The sequence below is a fragment of the Anser anser genome (genome assembly GCF_964211835.1).
Source record: "Anser anser genome assembly, chromosome: Z".
Classification (NCBI taxonomy): domain Eukaryota; kingdom Metazoa; phylum Chordata; class Aves; order Anseriformes; family Anatidae; genus Anser; species Anser anser.
In genome coordinates, this window is record NC_139723.1 from 52728101 (window position 1) to 52744774 (window position 16674).

The 16674-nt window shown below is 40.5% G+C and overlaps 1 protein-coding gene across 10 annotated transcripts in view; it reads left to right on the plus strand.

The window, feature by feature from the left end:
- The window catches only part of BNC2 (basonuclin zinc finger protein 2), a 361236-nt gene extending 347326 nt beyond the window's left edge, over positions 1-13910 (plus strand). For all 10 annotated transcript variants that reach the window (XM_083816002.1, XM_083816007.1, XM_083816004.1 and 7 more), the window contains one exon: positions 1731-13910. In XM_083816002.1, the coding sequence (XP_083672128.1) occupies positions 1731-2391 (661 nt within the window). In that variant the 3' untranslated portion in view covers positions 2392-13910. The remainder of the gene's footprint in view (positions 1-1730) is intronic.
- Positions 13911-16674: the final 2764 nt, after the last annotated feature.

A 16674-nucleotide genomic window follows, 5' to 3' on the forward strand; every position in this document is an offset into this window, starting at 1 on the left:
TCTCTTTTTTTTTATTTTATTTTGTTACCATAGGATCTGAATGTCTGTAAAATATTTGATCATTGTTATGTTTTCCCATGCCAGTTTTATACCTAGTGCTTTTTTGCAAATTAAAATATTCCTATGTTAAAACTCTCTCTTTCTCTCTTTCTCTCCCTTCCCCCCCCCCCCTCCCCTTTTCTTTTCCCTCCTACATTTGGGCTCTGATCTGCAATTTATAATGGGCAGACAGACTGGTGAGTCTGCATGTTGTAAATTGCGGGTTTGGGTCCTTAGCTTGCAAAGAATGTTCCGCAGTAGAACTTCGCTAATTCTTTTGTTACTGACTTGAAAATCCAGTCACCCTCCAAAAGAAGCTAAATAAATATTTGTTGTTTCCTCCGCAATGGTGTACATTCTGAATACTGAACACTGAAGTTTTCTAATATTGAAAACTTTGTACTGATTTCTCATCATTAAGCACTTCAACAAAAAGAGCATGTTCTGCAGTCCGAGGTCTTTGATGTCTATGTTCGTTGGTTGCATTGTTAATTGAGAAAATGCAGTTTTTCAAAGAGGGTTTCCTGATGCTACTGCAAATCAGTGAGGTTCTACTGCAACAGATAAATAAAGCCAATCTCAAAAGTGGAGAGTAGAATGCAGCATTTATAATAATAAGCTGGTTTACACAGTTACTAACCCAAAGGCTTATGTTTGTTTGCAAATATAGAGATTTACTTCTTGAGAACAAAGGCCCTGATCCTGTAAAACACTTAAGAATATTTTAACTTGCAGCTCTTGGGATCTGGTCCAAAGACCACTGACGTCAGTGACAGCTTTTCCAGTGTCTCTTGAGCACTCACAGTGACTTCAACACATACCTAAGCCAAAGCCCATGGTTAAGTGTTTTGATTGATTTGGGGCAAAATTCTGATTGCCATTAGTAGTTATTTTACTGGGTCATTCAGCACTACATCAGACACAGTCCTGGGAAGAGTACAGTGAGGATTGGCAGTGTCCTCCCAGAAGGATGGAACCAGTGACTTTGGCTAAGATTTTCAGAAACTTACATGTGGATTTCAGAGACTTGTCTCCTAAACCTTTCAAGTCTTCTCCATCTTGATTTGGCCTGATTCTGAGTTCCTTTATACCAGAATTAAATTATCAGAATCAGGACCTCTGACTATGTATCATTTGGTTACCTTTATTTTTTTCTTCTCCTATATTTCACTTACACAGTTATGTGAATACGTATGTATGCATATTATATATTTATATGTATGTATGTATAAATATATAAGTATTTGGTTATAGGTATGGATATAAAGATAGATACAGATACAAACACACACATATTCTAAGTATTAATACTATTTACTCCTGAAATGAGGCTTTTAGGAAGGCCAGCAGGGATTCTGGGATCAAGAACAGCACTTTGCATTTTCTGTTAGTCCAACTTATTATTTTGCAAATATCAAATAAAAGGGCTATAGCTGCTGCTGGGGACTAATGTTGAGGAGCAGTAGCTGAAAAGAAAAATGATATGGGGGGTTTATTTTGCTTTATTTGTTTTGTTTTTATGTTGCAAATTATTCATTTTTAACAAGACTGAATTTTCCAAGAAACGCGAATAGGGGATATTTGTATAAGTTATTGCTAAATAAGAATTTGGGTTTGGTGCTTGGTAACTGTGTGTTTAATCAAAAATACTGTACATTTTTCCTTTCTTCCCTTCCCTCTTCCTTTCCCAGACACAGTGCTAATATAAACCTGCACCGTAAACTGTTGACCAAAGAACTGGATGACATGGGCCTGGACTCCTCACAGCCTTCTCTTAGTAAGGACCTCCGTGATGAATTTTTGGTGAAGATATATGGCGCTCAGCATCAGATGGGGCTTGACATAAGGGAAGACACCTCCTCACCTGCTGGTACTGAGGATTCCCATATGAATGGGTACGGCAGGGTCATGTCGGAAGACTATATGGTCCTAGACCTGAGCACCACCTCCAGCATCCAGTCCAGCAGCAGTATCCATTCCTCAAGAGAATCTGATGCAGGAAGTGATGAGGGCATTCTCCTGGATGACGTCGATGGGGCAAGTGACAGCGGGGAGTCTGCCCACAAAGCAGATGCCCCTGCCTTAGCTGTAGGTATGGGCACCGATGTCCCAGGATCCCTCATGTTCAACAGTGTTTCGGTGAGCAACGGTGGGATAATGTGTAACATTTGCCACAAAATGTACAGCAACAAGGGAACCCTCAGAGTGCACTATAAAACAGTGCACTTGCGAGAGATGCACAAATGCAAAGTCCCTGGGTGCAACATGATGTTCTCCTCTGTCCGTAGCCGAAACCGGCACAGTCAGAATCCCAACCTGCATAAAAACATTCCCTTCACTTCAGTAGATTAGTTCAAGGATGGACACGGCATAATGCCAGCTCTCAGAGAAGGCCCACCACATTTGAACTGCCATATACAGCCTCCCTTGATATATATATATATATATATATAAATATACATATATATATAATCTTTTTCTTTTCTTTTCTAACAAAAGAAAGAAACACCAGGTGCTTTTTTTCCCTTTATTGATTGTTGGTTTATTTTTTTTTCCTTTTGGGGGGGGGATAGAAATAAAAAAGGGGGATCTTTAAACTGGGGTGAAATATCCTTCAAGAAAAAAGCAAACAAAAGCAAAAAAAAATAACACAGAGAAAACCTGCAATTGTCCCTAGTTCTGTTAGAATGTTCGTGGTCATCTCCAAAGAGACAATTTGTTCTACCCATGACCTTCACCTGAAAAAAAAAAAAAAAGCAAAGGAAAAAAAAGAAAAAAAATCTACTTAGTTGTCTTTGTGTCTTCTAAGCATTGGGGATAACGTTCTACTACGCATGGCTGTTACACTTGTATATATATATTGAGCCTTGACAGGCCTATGATGTAAAACAATTGTATTGATGGTGGTTTAACTCTTATTTTTTTGCTTAATTTTTACAGTTACATTCAGCTGTTAGATAAGCAGGAAAAATAGTTTGCTGGCTAGTTCTACTCATTTATGTTAGCTTTAATGCACATTTTTAAAAGAACCACGGTCTTGTTTTAACTACCTGCTAGATATAAGTAATACAGAGGTGCTGGCATGCTTTACAGTACCTGATCTGATACAGTTCTTTTGTCTTGTACTATTACATAAATCCAGTCATGCACTTTTTCGTACACTACAAGGGGATGTGTAATAATATCCATGCTTTTTTTTTTCTTAAACTATTGCCATATTTTCAGTAAGTGTCTTTAAAAAAATACACTTAGATAAAAGTGGTCTGGTCAGTATGAGGGCATGAATGCCAAACAAAGAGTATTAGTGTTTAGTGTTAATACAAAAGTGCCAACTTTGCACACATTTTAAAAAAAAAAAAGAAAAAAAAAGAAAAAAAAAAGAAAATGTAGTTACTTATTCACCATAACCACAATTGTAGTTTTTGGACTACAGTAAAAATTACTGGGGAAGGAAAAGGGGTAAAGTGAAATACAGAATTCTTGGTGCTTTTTTCAAGTGCCAACTAGTACTAGAAACAATAGAGCATCCTCATTCCTTATATAATACATTACGTGAAAGAAAAAACAGAATTGTGTCATGTGAATCAGTGGAAACTCTTTTTTTGTTGAACATGCATAATATTTGGGGATATAAATGCTGATACTACTTGTCACAGAACAAAGATGAATATAATTTTGTGTGCTTCTTACTATGGCCTGGATCCTTTGTGGTGTTAAAAAACAAAAAACAAAAAAACAAACAAAAAAAAAAGGAACAGGGAAATAATGTTGACTATGTTGTTCTGTAAAGTTGTCTTTTTTTTTTTTTTTTTTTTTTTGCAATGGAAAGTGCTGTAGTATGATTAAGGCATGTTTTATAGAAGCAATCAAAAGAAATTAATGTCAGAAGCACTTAGCTCTGAAAACATATGCTGGACTTTTTATTGGGTAACTTTCCCTTTGGATAAATTAGGGGCCAGAAAAAGGATCTCTAGGTGTGTTAATGTTTTGTGTTTCACCCACATGGTTTGTCAGAAAAGAACTAAAGTCCAAGGAATAGAGCATGCAAGAGAGATACCATGGGCAGGAGCAGGAGGAGGAGCTATCAATTGAGAAAGACAGAAAGAACGAGAGGCTGTCCTCTGAATCTCTTTTTGTTTCCGGTGTTTACACATGTTGCTTGAGCTGGTAAACCACACTGGCAGCCTGAGTTACCACAACATACTGACTGAGTGGTGGTATTTACTTAAGTTCAGCCTACAGCCAAAACCATTAGGGTGTGTAGAGTTGTAGACTCTTTTCTTTACAAAAAAAATATATATATAAAATAAACAAAAACAAAAGCATAAACAACAAAAAAGGATATTTCAGCATACAATAAAATATTTGTTCATTGAGAATGTGTTCCTTTTCTGTATTTACTGACCCAGAATATTATTAACCAAGAGTCAGAAATGCTTCTTTTGCTGCAGCTTGTAGCTGTTTTGATTTGCTGTGCATTTTGATTATTCTTACCTTTATGTCCACTTGAGTACTTACACTTGTTACACTTTCTAGAGGAACCTCTTAATATGGATTTCCTCTTTTTTCACTCTTTATGCATTTCAGTACTCTTGTTTCCAAAAGTAGGAATCAATAGCTAATAAATCAGTACTTCCAGCTGTAGAAAAGAAAAATCTTTCTAAATGAATTCTCACTATGGTTCTGTGGGTTACAAGCCTCTGATCATTTTGTGATTCTGTGCACTGATGAAGCCCCAAAAACTTTTGTGGATCCCACAGAAAACATAAGGAAATTTTACCTTCTGGTTTAACAAAAAAAAAAAAAAAGTTTATAGCAAAAGCTAACCAGTTTCACTGAGTGTCTTTCTTTCATCTTTTTTATTTTTCCTCAAAGTCTCTACTACTTTGCCTTGTTAAATTGAGTATAGTGGTCTGCTTTGCTTTGTGTTATGTTGTGCAAACTCAGTGTGTTAGTGACAGAGGGAAATTAGAACAGTAAAGGTGGATTCTTCTCAAACACATGGACCTTTGTAGTGTTATCTGTACTGCACTCCCATCCTTCCTCCCAAGCTACTATGAACAAAGCAAGACATAAAGTCTAAAACCAATACAACAAAAATTGAATGATATCTACAGGAGAAAAAAAAAAAACTAAATCACTGTTTTGAACTATGTATGGTATAAATAAATATTGTTTTTAATGAAAAACACATTTGAGGTATATAAAAAATTCCTCACTGAATGAATCACTGTTCTGCATTCTTATTTCACTCTGTTTCTGTTAGAGGTCAAATGGTTTTGGTAAACTTGTTCGAAAACTTAAACATCATCAGTAGATAAATTCACCAGATGAATTACATAGGAAAAATCTGTTTATTACACAAAATGAAACAGGACTTCATAAAAAGCAAAGGAGCAGGGACAAACCTCCAAAAACTGTTACAAACTCCACAATCCTACTTTTATGGCATCCTAAATTTCATTCAGATTGTGCTTAAGCCCTGAAGAAGATACAATTTCCATGTAAGAGAATTTTGTGATGGACAGAATATCGCTCACTGTTATTTATAGGTGAATCAAGTGCTTTTTCAGTGCTAGTGATACTGAAGTCAGAACAGTCTAGATTTTAGGAGGGCACACAAACTTCCATTGAATTGAATGGTATTTTCCTCCTTCCTATTTACCAAGCATCTCTATGAGAATCTGTATTTATCAGAAATGTTCCTGTGATAGAATTTGTATTACTTGAAATTTTCTGAACAATGCTAAAAAAGGCCAGATGGTAGAATTTTGGTTTTACTGACAAAATTAACACAACAGCTAGCATTTCTAGGTGATCTCAGCAGAGACGCATACTGTAATCAGCATAAAGACTGAACCTCTTATTTGTCCAGCCCAGGGCATGACTATAATGGTGTGATGACAAGACAAGTGTGCTGTTGCTTATGCCATCATAACCTGTGGCTATTCTCTCAGTTTTCAAGACTGTCAGTCTAACCCCTTTTACAAGAATTAGGCTGAAATTGAGGAAGGGGAGTTACACAGAGGCTCTTCATTTTACATGGAATTGGTTCCTTGTTGTTTTGTTCCTATAGTTATTGCAGACATGCTTTCCACAGTGTTTTACTGTTTTGTTCATTCAAAGTAGTTGTATGTTTCTGTAAATACCAAACAGGCTTTGTCCACTCTTATAAAAAATAACTCTGCATGCTGAATCTCCTCTAGAAACAGAATTACTTCTCTTGAGGTCTTTAAGCATTTTTCTTTCTTTTGGAGAGCACTTTTTTTTTTTTTTTTTTTCAGGAAAGCATGCGATGCCAGTTAATCACTACATATCTTTTGAAAAACAGTGCTAAAAAAATTGGAAGGAAAACAGCACAGTCAAAGCACATGAATTGGAACCAGGAACTGAGCATTAATACCACTGGTGGCCTCATCTCACTGCTTAGTTTTTGGCAAATCACATAACTCACCTGTTTATGTTTCACTCCATTAAAACATGGCTAATACTAATATGATCTTAGTCCATATGGGTGTTTCTGTGAGGACTAATTATTTAGTGTTCGTACGGAGCTAATTTAAATTTTAAAAATTTCTGCACATCTTACAGTATTTAGCCATTTTTTTCTGAGCTGTATCTTGAACAGATACATTTTGTTACAGCTGAGGTTTTAACTTTGCCTCTTAAACTGCAACTGGCTCCATGGTGACACTTTAGTAATGCACACGAAGTATGAGCTCTCTGTCACTGAGTCACAATTGAACTTGATAAAATGTGGAAGGTATAGATTTAAAAGCCTGTAATGGCTTACACAATGCTCTGAAAGATCTCTCAAAGGCTTTTCATGACTAAGCTCATAAAATTTGTGTTTCTCAGATACCTCACACAGCAGAAATTGTGCACCATATTTGCTGTGAGTAAACTTCAGTATATTTCCTTTCTTCCTCCCTCCCTCCCTCCCTCCCTCCCTCCCTCCCTCCCTCCCTCCCTTCCTTCCTTCCTTCCTTCCTTCCTTCCTTCCTTCCTTCCTTCCTTCCTTCCTTCCTTCCTTCTGTTGTGGAAATGAAAGTGTTTCCTTCCTTCCTTCCTTCCTTTCTTCCGTCCTTCCTTCCTTCCTTCCTTCCTTCCTTCCTTCCTTCCTTCCTTCCTTCCTTCCTTCCTTCCTTCCTTCCTTCCTTCCTTCCTTCCTTCCATTGTGGAAATGAAATTGTACTTTCTCTGCCTATTCCAGACGTTTATAATTTCCCATCACCTATGTGTTTTCTATTCTGTCCACAAAACAGGAACTGTTTAGGAAGAAGAGTCAACAGGTACTGAACAGTAAAGCAGATGCCAGGGGAGGTCAGCACCTCTGTAGATCCAGTACAATACAGCTAATAGAAAGTGAGACTTCATACACTTGAGGCATACACTTGAGTTTTCCCTGATTTTTCTTCTTCTCAGTTAACGTAGTTAAGGATCTAGCATAGCTAACTACATGGGGTAGTAATTTACCTAAGAAGACAAAGAGTTGTGTAAATATCTGGAAAACCCAGAAACATAATGATACAGGGTTTGACCTTTTCCAAAGATAGGAACCACTTACAAGAATAAGCTTTAGTTCCAGGATATTCTCTTTCAATGAATTTGGTATTTGAAAATCAAATTACACGGTTTGGACCTGCTTTTTGATAGGATTGTCAGAAAACAGGGCATCTTTTCAGAAATATATTTTTACTCAAATTCTGCAGGACATTTTCACAGCATCATTGATGGCTGAGGAAGGAATAAGGGAGGGAAAGTGTTTTATCTAGAAGTGCACACATGCTCCTCTAAATGTTACGTGCCAGTTATGTGAACAGAAATATTAGCACTTCTTCCGTCCCAGGAATGTTTTTGTCACTTTTCTCTTTGGGTTGTATTAACAGAATTGTTCTTTTCTTATTTCAAAAAAGCAGCAAAGGTGTCTGTAGTAAGGGCAAGAAGGCAGCAGGAGTTCTCTGCGAGGAGAAGGTGAGTGGCAGACACATGATGGCAGCTGGTGTATGTCAGTTCCTTCTTTTTTTTTTTTTTAAAAAAAACTTATGTCACTACTTTGCTGCTATAGTAACTCAACAAAACAGTGACTCTAGTGCTACTTTTTGAGATAAGCATCAGCATATCCTGCTGTCGCCACATGATGAGTTGGGCTTTTTCCCCCTTCTGTACGGACATAAAAGGAACTCTTTTCCATACCCATTTTTTCTTTATGAACAGAGCAACATGACACGATGGACTGAACCTTTCACCCACACATTTGCCCAAGTACGTGTCTGTTCTAGTCTCATGGTTTCTGTCTCTTCTTGCCAAGCAGCATTATCACTGTCTTTAAAATGGCTGGCAACAAAGGGAAGAAGCAACTTTTTTACATGAGTAAGATATCTTGAGTCTGTAGTTAAGTAGTCCATATGTAGCTTGTTTTCCCCAGTCAAGCCATGATCTTGAATAGCAACTTGAATGACAGCTTTGATTTTGATATTGATCATGTATATCCCAATACTGTTGCTGTTACAGCATTGGTGGCACTGGCACTGAAAGGAAAACAGTTCTTGGCCACAAAAGGGTTAAAAAATGGACATGTTTTTGATGAGTCCTCTGACTTTTGCCAGTATTATTGTTCATTATGATGACACTGTATTTTTTTTTTAAATAGCAGCTGTAGTTGTCATAAAACTATTTTCCGATTCCTCTCCTTTAAAGTGTGGTGTTGTAAATTCATGTGACCTTTCCTGCAAAGAATAAATATTTCTTTTTTTATATAAGATCTCAAGACAAGGCTTGGTTTGTAACAAATAGTGGCCCATTACAAAGCAGGAAAAAAAAAAAAGAAGAAAAGAAAAAAAAAAGAACTGAGCTGAGCAGCAAGAAGCTTCAGTTCAATTTCACCTCATATCTTTCTAATAACTTACTTGTCACTTTATTACCTTCCAGTAATGTGAATGCTGCTGACAAGACTGTCACACTAACAGCAGACAACACCCTCTCATGCTTAGCCCCAGCTCTCCTGGCTACTTATTGCACTGGCCCTGAAGGGACACAAACTAATAGTGTGCTTTCAAGTTCAGCACTTGGCCATCAAATATAAAAGGATGCGTAATTGCCTGTTTATCCCCTGTGAAGTGGAAATTGAGTATAAGAACCAGGCTTTCCCTCTCTGTTCCTTGACACACACACACGCACACATGCACACACACATCTGCAGTGAGTGAAGGGAAGTCCCATCTGGAGCACTTCGATTTGTCTTTGGGAAGCCCAAGGCTGCCACTGGCTGCTCTATCGAGCTATCAGACAGACAGTAACAAGATGGCTACTTAACAAAAGGTCAACTGAGAAATGCTGTCTGTGATGGCACTTTTGTCTGTTTATGTAGCAACTAATTGCTTTGTATTGGCATAAGCCATACTGTGCCTGCTAGAAATAGATGTGCACACTTGCTGCAGGTCTGACTGTGCGGGTTTGGCGGCAAAGAGGACGTGTAATCTTTTCTTTTTCTGATTTAGCCCATCATGTGGCAAATTTCAGAGCAAACCATCCCCTCAGATTCCAACAGTGAATGACAATTCCAGATATTCTTTCTGCTGTGATAGGAACATCTCCTGCTGAGGTCAGCATGAACCTCTGTAAACTGTTAGGGAGGTGTATCTGAGACACAATCTGCTGCCCTCATATGAGGAGGAATTTGCTCCGCTCTGATTTATCTCTTCATTAACAAGAACACTGCCAAAAGTACAGACTCCAGAATTGCCTTTCAGATGAGGCAGCCAGGAGAGGAAGAGCTTGAAAGGGGAGGTAGCTTGGGCACAAGCACCATGTTCTGAAAAGTTACAAGTGCACAAAAGGCCAGAGTACCTGGCATCAACCATCCCCCCTCCTTTGTACAGTACATTGTTTAATCAGAACTGATTGACTGACTGCTGAATAGTCATTGAAAATTCAAGTAGCCAGAGAATTAAGAGAAACATGCTTTCCTTGCCAGGTCAGCAGGATTTCTGTGCTGGGATCATAACATAAGGTCCCATTTGTGCCAATGAGTGCTACTCATCGTGGGTTGAACTGGTATTGCCCATGCGATATGTAAAAAGACAAAGATATTTTTCAGATAAATCCCAAGACTGGAAGACCTAAATACAGCCTTTCTGGGGTTCATTATTTTTCACATCTTTGGATTATTCATCAGATTAGTGGACAGCAGCTCCTTTTTGCTTGCTTTGGATGCTTAATCTGTTTCCAGTGCTGTATGGTAATTATTTGGTATCTGCTGCAACAGAGGTGATGCCCACTATAAATAAGATAGGGCCTTTTACCAGTCAGACAAAGGTCATTGATCTTTTCCCACCTTTTCCTTCCACATGCATCAGAAGCTGCAAAGGGTGAAACCAGCAGACAATTTCCTGTGGCCAGGTGGCAGGAAGGAATGTTTTTTGTATGTCAGAAGTGTAAAGGCTGAGCCCAAATTTTGCTCTCCTGTCAATTCCATGAGCACATGGTACGGACCAAAGCAGGAGCAGTTGGATTAGCTGACCTGCAACAATGAGCTGGGCAGGCCTAGCAGCCTTTCTTTCTGCAACATTTCTGAGGCTGTTTGTGGAAATCAGGAACTTCTGATCCAATAAACCATTCGGGTCCTTGTTCTTGTGTGTGTGTGTGTGCTTGTGAGGGTATGTGACAGCCATACAGACAGAGAGAGAGGGAGAAGACATAATGACAGTAAAATGAAGATGATAAACGGGAAAAATTGTATCATTTTCATCACATTTACCTGTATGTATATTTCCTCTCAAGCGCTTAATAACACAAGAAGCTTGACTGAGCAAATGTCTAACCTGTAGAGAGGTTTGTTCAGCTGTTCTACGGACTTCACGCCGCTCTTCAAACCTTTGGAGAAAAAATATTTTAGGAAAATGGAGGAAAGCATCCAGGGCAATTATATTCCTAGAGAAGAAAGAGAGAGCAAGACTAGCTAAGCGATGCATAAAGATTTTATAAGGCATCCATTGTCAAACAAAGGGTTGGGAATGATCAGAGGATAATGTGCAGTTAGGATGGCAAACTCGTCAATAGTTAATCACAACCTGTCCGCTCCTGTTACGGAACGCACGAGACTGTGAACTGCGGCTCCGGGGGAGCGGTGGCACTGGTGCAGGCGCGCGTGTCCGCATCCGAGCTGGGGAGCAGGGCGCAGCGCCTACCCAGCTGGCAGCCAGGGGTGTTGGCAGGCCGCCTGAGCCCCCTGCGGCCCCCCGACCCCACGCTGTGCCAGCGGGACAGGGCGCATCCCCCCACCTCGGCGGTGAAATGGCACTGCAACCATGGGAATTGGGATCCCAGCCCCGCTCTTCCTGGTCCGCCTGACGACCTACAGAGCAAAGAGGGGTGCTTAAGCTTGTACAGATTAAGGCTGAGTTGTTTGTTATTTTTCAGACCATATTTTTTACATTTGGATTTTTTTTAATTGTCTTTATTTTTTACAAACCCTTGTACAATCTTCAGTTGTTGTCTTAGTTTTTGCATTTTCTTCGCATGTCCCCACGCATTTTCTTCTCCTTCCAAGAGAATCTCTCATAAAAATTCTCTCAGAAAAGTAACACATCCTCCTGATGTTCTCCATTTTGGAAAGTCTTATGCATTCCATCTGTGAAAATGGTCACCGTTTGTAAAGTGACAAGATGAATAAAATGGCCACTGTTGTGTGTGTGTGTCTCATTTAGCTATTTATAAATATGAAATTCAGCACGTTGCTTTTTCTTGTGCAAACTTTGGTTCCTATGTCATATGGAGCTACTTTCCGTAATATGGCTGTTTCTTCATGGGCAGCATTTGTGTTCTCAGTTCATGCCTCCCGCCTCTCCTCCAGTCTATAAGAAGGGCTCCGTGTCCCAGTGTGGTGTATGTGAAACAGGTGCGCAAACAAGCTGACCTGAACTCTGAACACATTCAAAATTTACCCTGGCTGAAGCTCCACACACTTCTCCTTACCAGCAAGCAGGTCACTGTAACCCGTTTGTACCTCTGAATATCTCATTGTAGGGGCTTGCACCCATGGTCAAAAGGGTTTGGAGTTTCCTTGCTTTGCTGAAGGCTCTTGCTCACTGGCACAGCTGTTGTTTTAGCAGCATCGGCTGAGAAGGTCACACGGGCCAAGCAACATGGCAATTTCCCACGGAGCCGTCTGCCATGTTTCAGTTTGGGTGACCTGCAGAGATCAGGCTCTGACTGCGGGGCTTATGCGGAGATGTAAGCTGAGATAAACTGGATTTGAACCCTCATGCATTTGGGGGCCCATCGTGGGCTTGCAGTGGGTTCAGTCACAGAGACAAAAAGCCTGGAAACCCCTTTCTCGGTGGGTATGGGAGGGTTCCCACAGCGTAGCGGTACAGCAAGCTCCTGCTGCTCACAGTGCCATGCCAGCGACAGCGGGGGATGCGGAAGGAGGGTGGCGAGCTCACCGCTGTCTCACCAAGCTAAGCTTGTTCTGGCGAGCTTTGTCAAGGCATGTCGCTGAGGTACTACCCTGGGCACAGGGAAACAGGAGTCGGGGCCCGATGGACACTTTTGCAAAGGTCTGTGTCCATTCGGGATAGATGAGGCTTTTCATTTTCACTGTTTGTTCTCAATGTGAGCAAAACATGAATGCTCTGCTGTCCTGCCTGCAGAACCAAAGCATGCACTATGGAATATAGCTGTACAAGGGGATATGAAAAAGTGCATCATGTTGATCTAATAATCGTGACATTGGTAGCTTCATAAATACTGTATGTACTCTAAACAAGTTTTTTTTCCATTAGTAGTCTGAGGGAATTAAAAGTCCTGTTTTTAATTTGACACTTCTTTTCTTGTATTTTCTGTACTGTTACTGTCCTACAGTATGTCTTTTGCATAAAATGCATAAGGTTTTGGGGATATAAATGGAGTTTTACTCATCCTTTGTCCAAATACCTCTTGTAATTTGTATCAGAACTCTTGTACAATTTTTATATTAAAGATTTATCAGTCACTGACCTTCCTTTCTGTGTATCTTTGACTTTCCCTTCTTTTCCTTGTATTTCAAGAGCCACATCCTACATTTCAGAGATTTGCGCTGGCATTGTTCAGTCTGGAAAAGAGGAGGCTCAGGGGTGACCTTATCGCACTCTAAAGGTACCTTAAAGGCTGTAGCGAGGTGGGGATTGGTCTATTCTCCCATGTGCCTGGTGACAGGACAAGGGGGAATGGGCTAAAGTTGCGCCAGGGGAGGTTTAGGTTGGATATTAGGAAGAACTTCTTTACCGAAAGGGTTGTTAGGCATTGGAAAATGCTGCCCAGGGAAGTGGTTGAGTCACCATCCCTGGAGGTCTTTAAAAGATGTTTAGATTTAGAGCTTAATGATATGATTTAGTGGAGGACATGTTAGTGTTAGGTCAGAGGTTGGACTAGGTGATCTTGGAAGTCTCTTCCAACCTAGACGATTCTGTGATTCTGTTATTCTGTGAAATTGAAAAGTTTAGGGGGCAGGTGTATTCTTTTTTCCTCTGGCTTATGCACATTTCCCCAGAAATGTCATAATTAGTTTAGTGTCAGGAGTCCTACAGCCTTACTAAGTCAGTCACTTAAGCATCTGCAAAAAAACTCTTCAGACTGGCATTGCTCAAACTTAGGTATATCTGATAGATGAAGAAATTGAAGCAAAAGGTCTTGCAAAATGAACGTAATGTCCTAGCACAAGTCAATCTCCCTTTTGCTTTTCAAAGCAGTCACACAGCTCGTTAATCTCAGTTTGTTTGTTAGAGCTTTCTCATGCTCTGAAAAGGTGAGGACATTGGCCAAACATGTCTCCCCTCTGACCTTTGCTTAGTGATCTTAGGACAGGGCTGTAAGCATGTATCACCAGAGGACTCATCTTCAAACTCTTGTCGTTGGCTTCTTGCTCCTCCCTGTCAGGAGCTGGGTGTGGTGTGGGGAAATGTTCTGGAGTCTCATTTGCAGGGCAGAATACCGTCTTGAATCACAGAATCATAGAATATCCCAAGTTGGAAGGGACTCATAAGGATCATTGAGTCCGACTCCTGGCACCACACAGGTCTACCCAAAAACCAAACCATGTGACTAAGTGCACAGTCCAAACGCTTCTTAAACTCCAACAGGCTTGGTGCAGTGACTACTTCACTGGGGAGCCTGTTCCAGTGTGCGACAATCCTCTCGGTGAAGAACCTCTTCCTGATGTCTAGCCTAAACCTCCCCTGCCTCAGCTTGACATCATTCCTGCGGGTCCTATCACTGGTGATTAAGGAGAATAAACCAGCGCCTTCCCCTCCACTCCCCCTCGTAAGGAAGCTGTAGACCGCGATGAGGTCTCCTCTCAGCCTCCTCTTTTCCAGGCTGAACAGGCTGAGTGACCTCAGGCGCTCCTCATAAGTCTTTCCCTCTAGGCCCTTCACCATCTTTGTAGCCCTCCTCTGGACACTCTCCAACAGTTTAATGTCCTTTTTGTACTGTGGTGCCCAGAACTGCACACAGTGCTCGAGGCGAGGCTGCACCAGCGCAGAGTAGAGTGGGGATTCTTGTAATTAATCTTGTCACTTTTTCTTGCAAGGGGCAGTTGTAGCAGTTGGCAGGATGTGAGGAAGACTCTTCTGGGGTAAATGGTTTTTATGCTCTTTACGGTGCTTGTGATTTTCTACTTGCTGCACTTCAAATCAATAAAGAAAACAAGCAGATGAAGAGATGTCTCACAACAGGATGTTTGTGTGCCTGGCACTGTACTCAGGGGGACAAAAAGGGGCTACACTGCAAGCATATCTGAGTCAGTGTGTTGGAATATGATTTGTATTAACTCTTTCTAAAAAAAAACAAATAGCAAAAGACAACTTGTCCTGTTATGGGTTCAGTGTTGCAAGGTGCAGAACACTGTGGCTATGATCCCTCAAAACGTTTGGGTATGTGCTGAAATTTAAGTGCATGTACAGTCCTGTTCAGCTCAATAAGAATGGATATCTGCTTGCAAATGAGCCTTTCTCTAACAGGTTGTCTGGACCAGAAACATCCTGCTCAGTGTTTGGGAGGACTCTAGGCTGGTTGCATCACATTTTCTTATCAACAAAATGGAGGCAACTGGACTCACCAGACGAATGTGGGGGTGTGGGTGGGGAAAGAAAGGAACGTGAAGACCAATTAACTAAAATTTGTTAAGCGCTGTGAACTAGAAGTCTGAGGAAAGTGGTTGGTTGGTTGGCTGGTAATGCGTTCTCTCTGGTGGGTTTAGTACTTTACCAAAGCCATCCTTTTACAGCCCTCCCAGCATGACCAAGAGACAGTTTTCTGCAAACAGTTTAGCTATAAAAACAGGGCTTCACCTTCCAATCCAGCTCTTTCCCAGCTTTAATTTAGCCTGTGTGCTGAGAGGCATGAGCCATATCGATACAAGATGTCCTCCAAGGGTCCACTAACTAACTGTTTATTCAGTTTGCCTGTTTTTCTAAATAGCCCAGTAAAAAGCTGAATGCCTTTCATCTGTTACTGACTTTTAGTTGTTAGATTCATATCATTAATTTGTCACCACTTTTTCCCTTGCCTTGCCTCACCTTGCCTTGCCTTGCCTTCCCTTCCTTTCCTTTCGCTTCACTTCCCTTCACTTCCCCCTTCCTCTTCCTCTCTTTGTCCTCCTTCTCTCACTCCCCCCCATACTCCCTCTTTTTCTTTTTTTTTTTTTCTTCTTCCTGTTCTTATTTCTCCTTTTTTTTTCCTTCTTTTTCCCCCAGATGCTGCAAGCACGTGTAGCTCTTAATTTCAGTGGGTGGGAGAATCAGGAGGGAGGGAAAAAAAAATAGAAGTTAAGCAACTTTGGGGAAAGTCAACCTCTGTTGAGGCATGTGGTTATCCTCCCATGTTATTAAATGTCATAGATGTGTTAATGTAGTTCTGCATGGAAGCCAAGCATAATTATAATCTTTTCATCTGTCATAACACATCTATAATTGGCATGAATTCCCCTCAAACAAACCTTTCTGAGCATAGGGTTTTCATACTCAGTGCAGAAATATTAGCAGGCACCCATGAAGACTGGTTTTGGCGCCACTCTGAGGTAACTGCCTGGGTGAAAGCCAGTCGAGGCACACTGGGCCACTTGAAACCTTGCTGTCTGCTTGTTCACTCCCTGCAAGTTGACATTGTGACAGTAGATTAAGTGCTACTAATTTAATAAAGCCACTCCTACAGTGATGTTGATATACTAACAATGAGCAAGGGATGGGAAGAAGAGAGGGGATAAAAAGTACGTTAGTTTGCCTGTAGTAATACTGGGGAAAAAAAAAAAAAAAAAAAAAAAAACACCGCCTCTATTGATCTTGTGTGAGGTGCAGTTATTTTTAAGTCACCTGACTCATGCTTACCCAATCCTTAGCCATATTCATCAGAGACAGTATAATGAACAGATATTGATTAACTGGGGTAGCTGGAGAGATTTCCCAACAGTGCTAGTTCACTTTGATAGGTCTCCAATGGGAATACATGCAAGTGCAACCCTGCAACATAACTTATTGTGTTCTAGGTCCTTCAATTGATTTTGTTTGAAGAAAAAATATACAGTGGCTCTCCCGTGACCTTTAGCTGAAACCTTTCTGTAAAGAAGAACACAAAATGACAGTCAGAGCAAAAAAATAA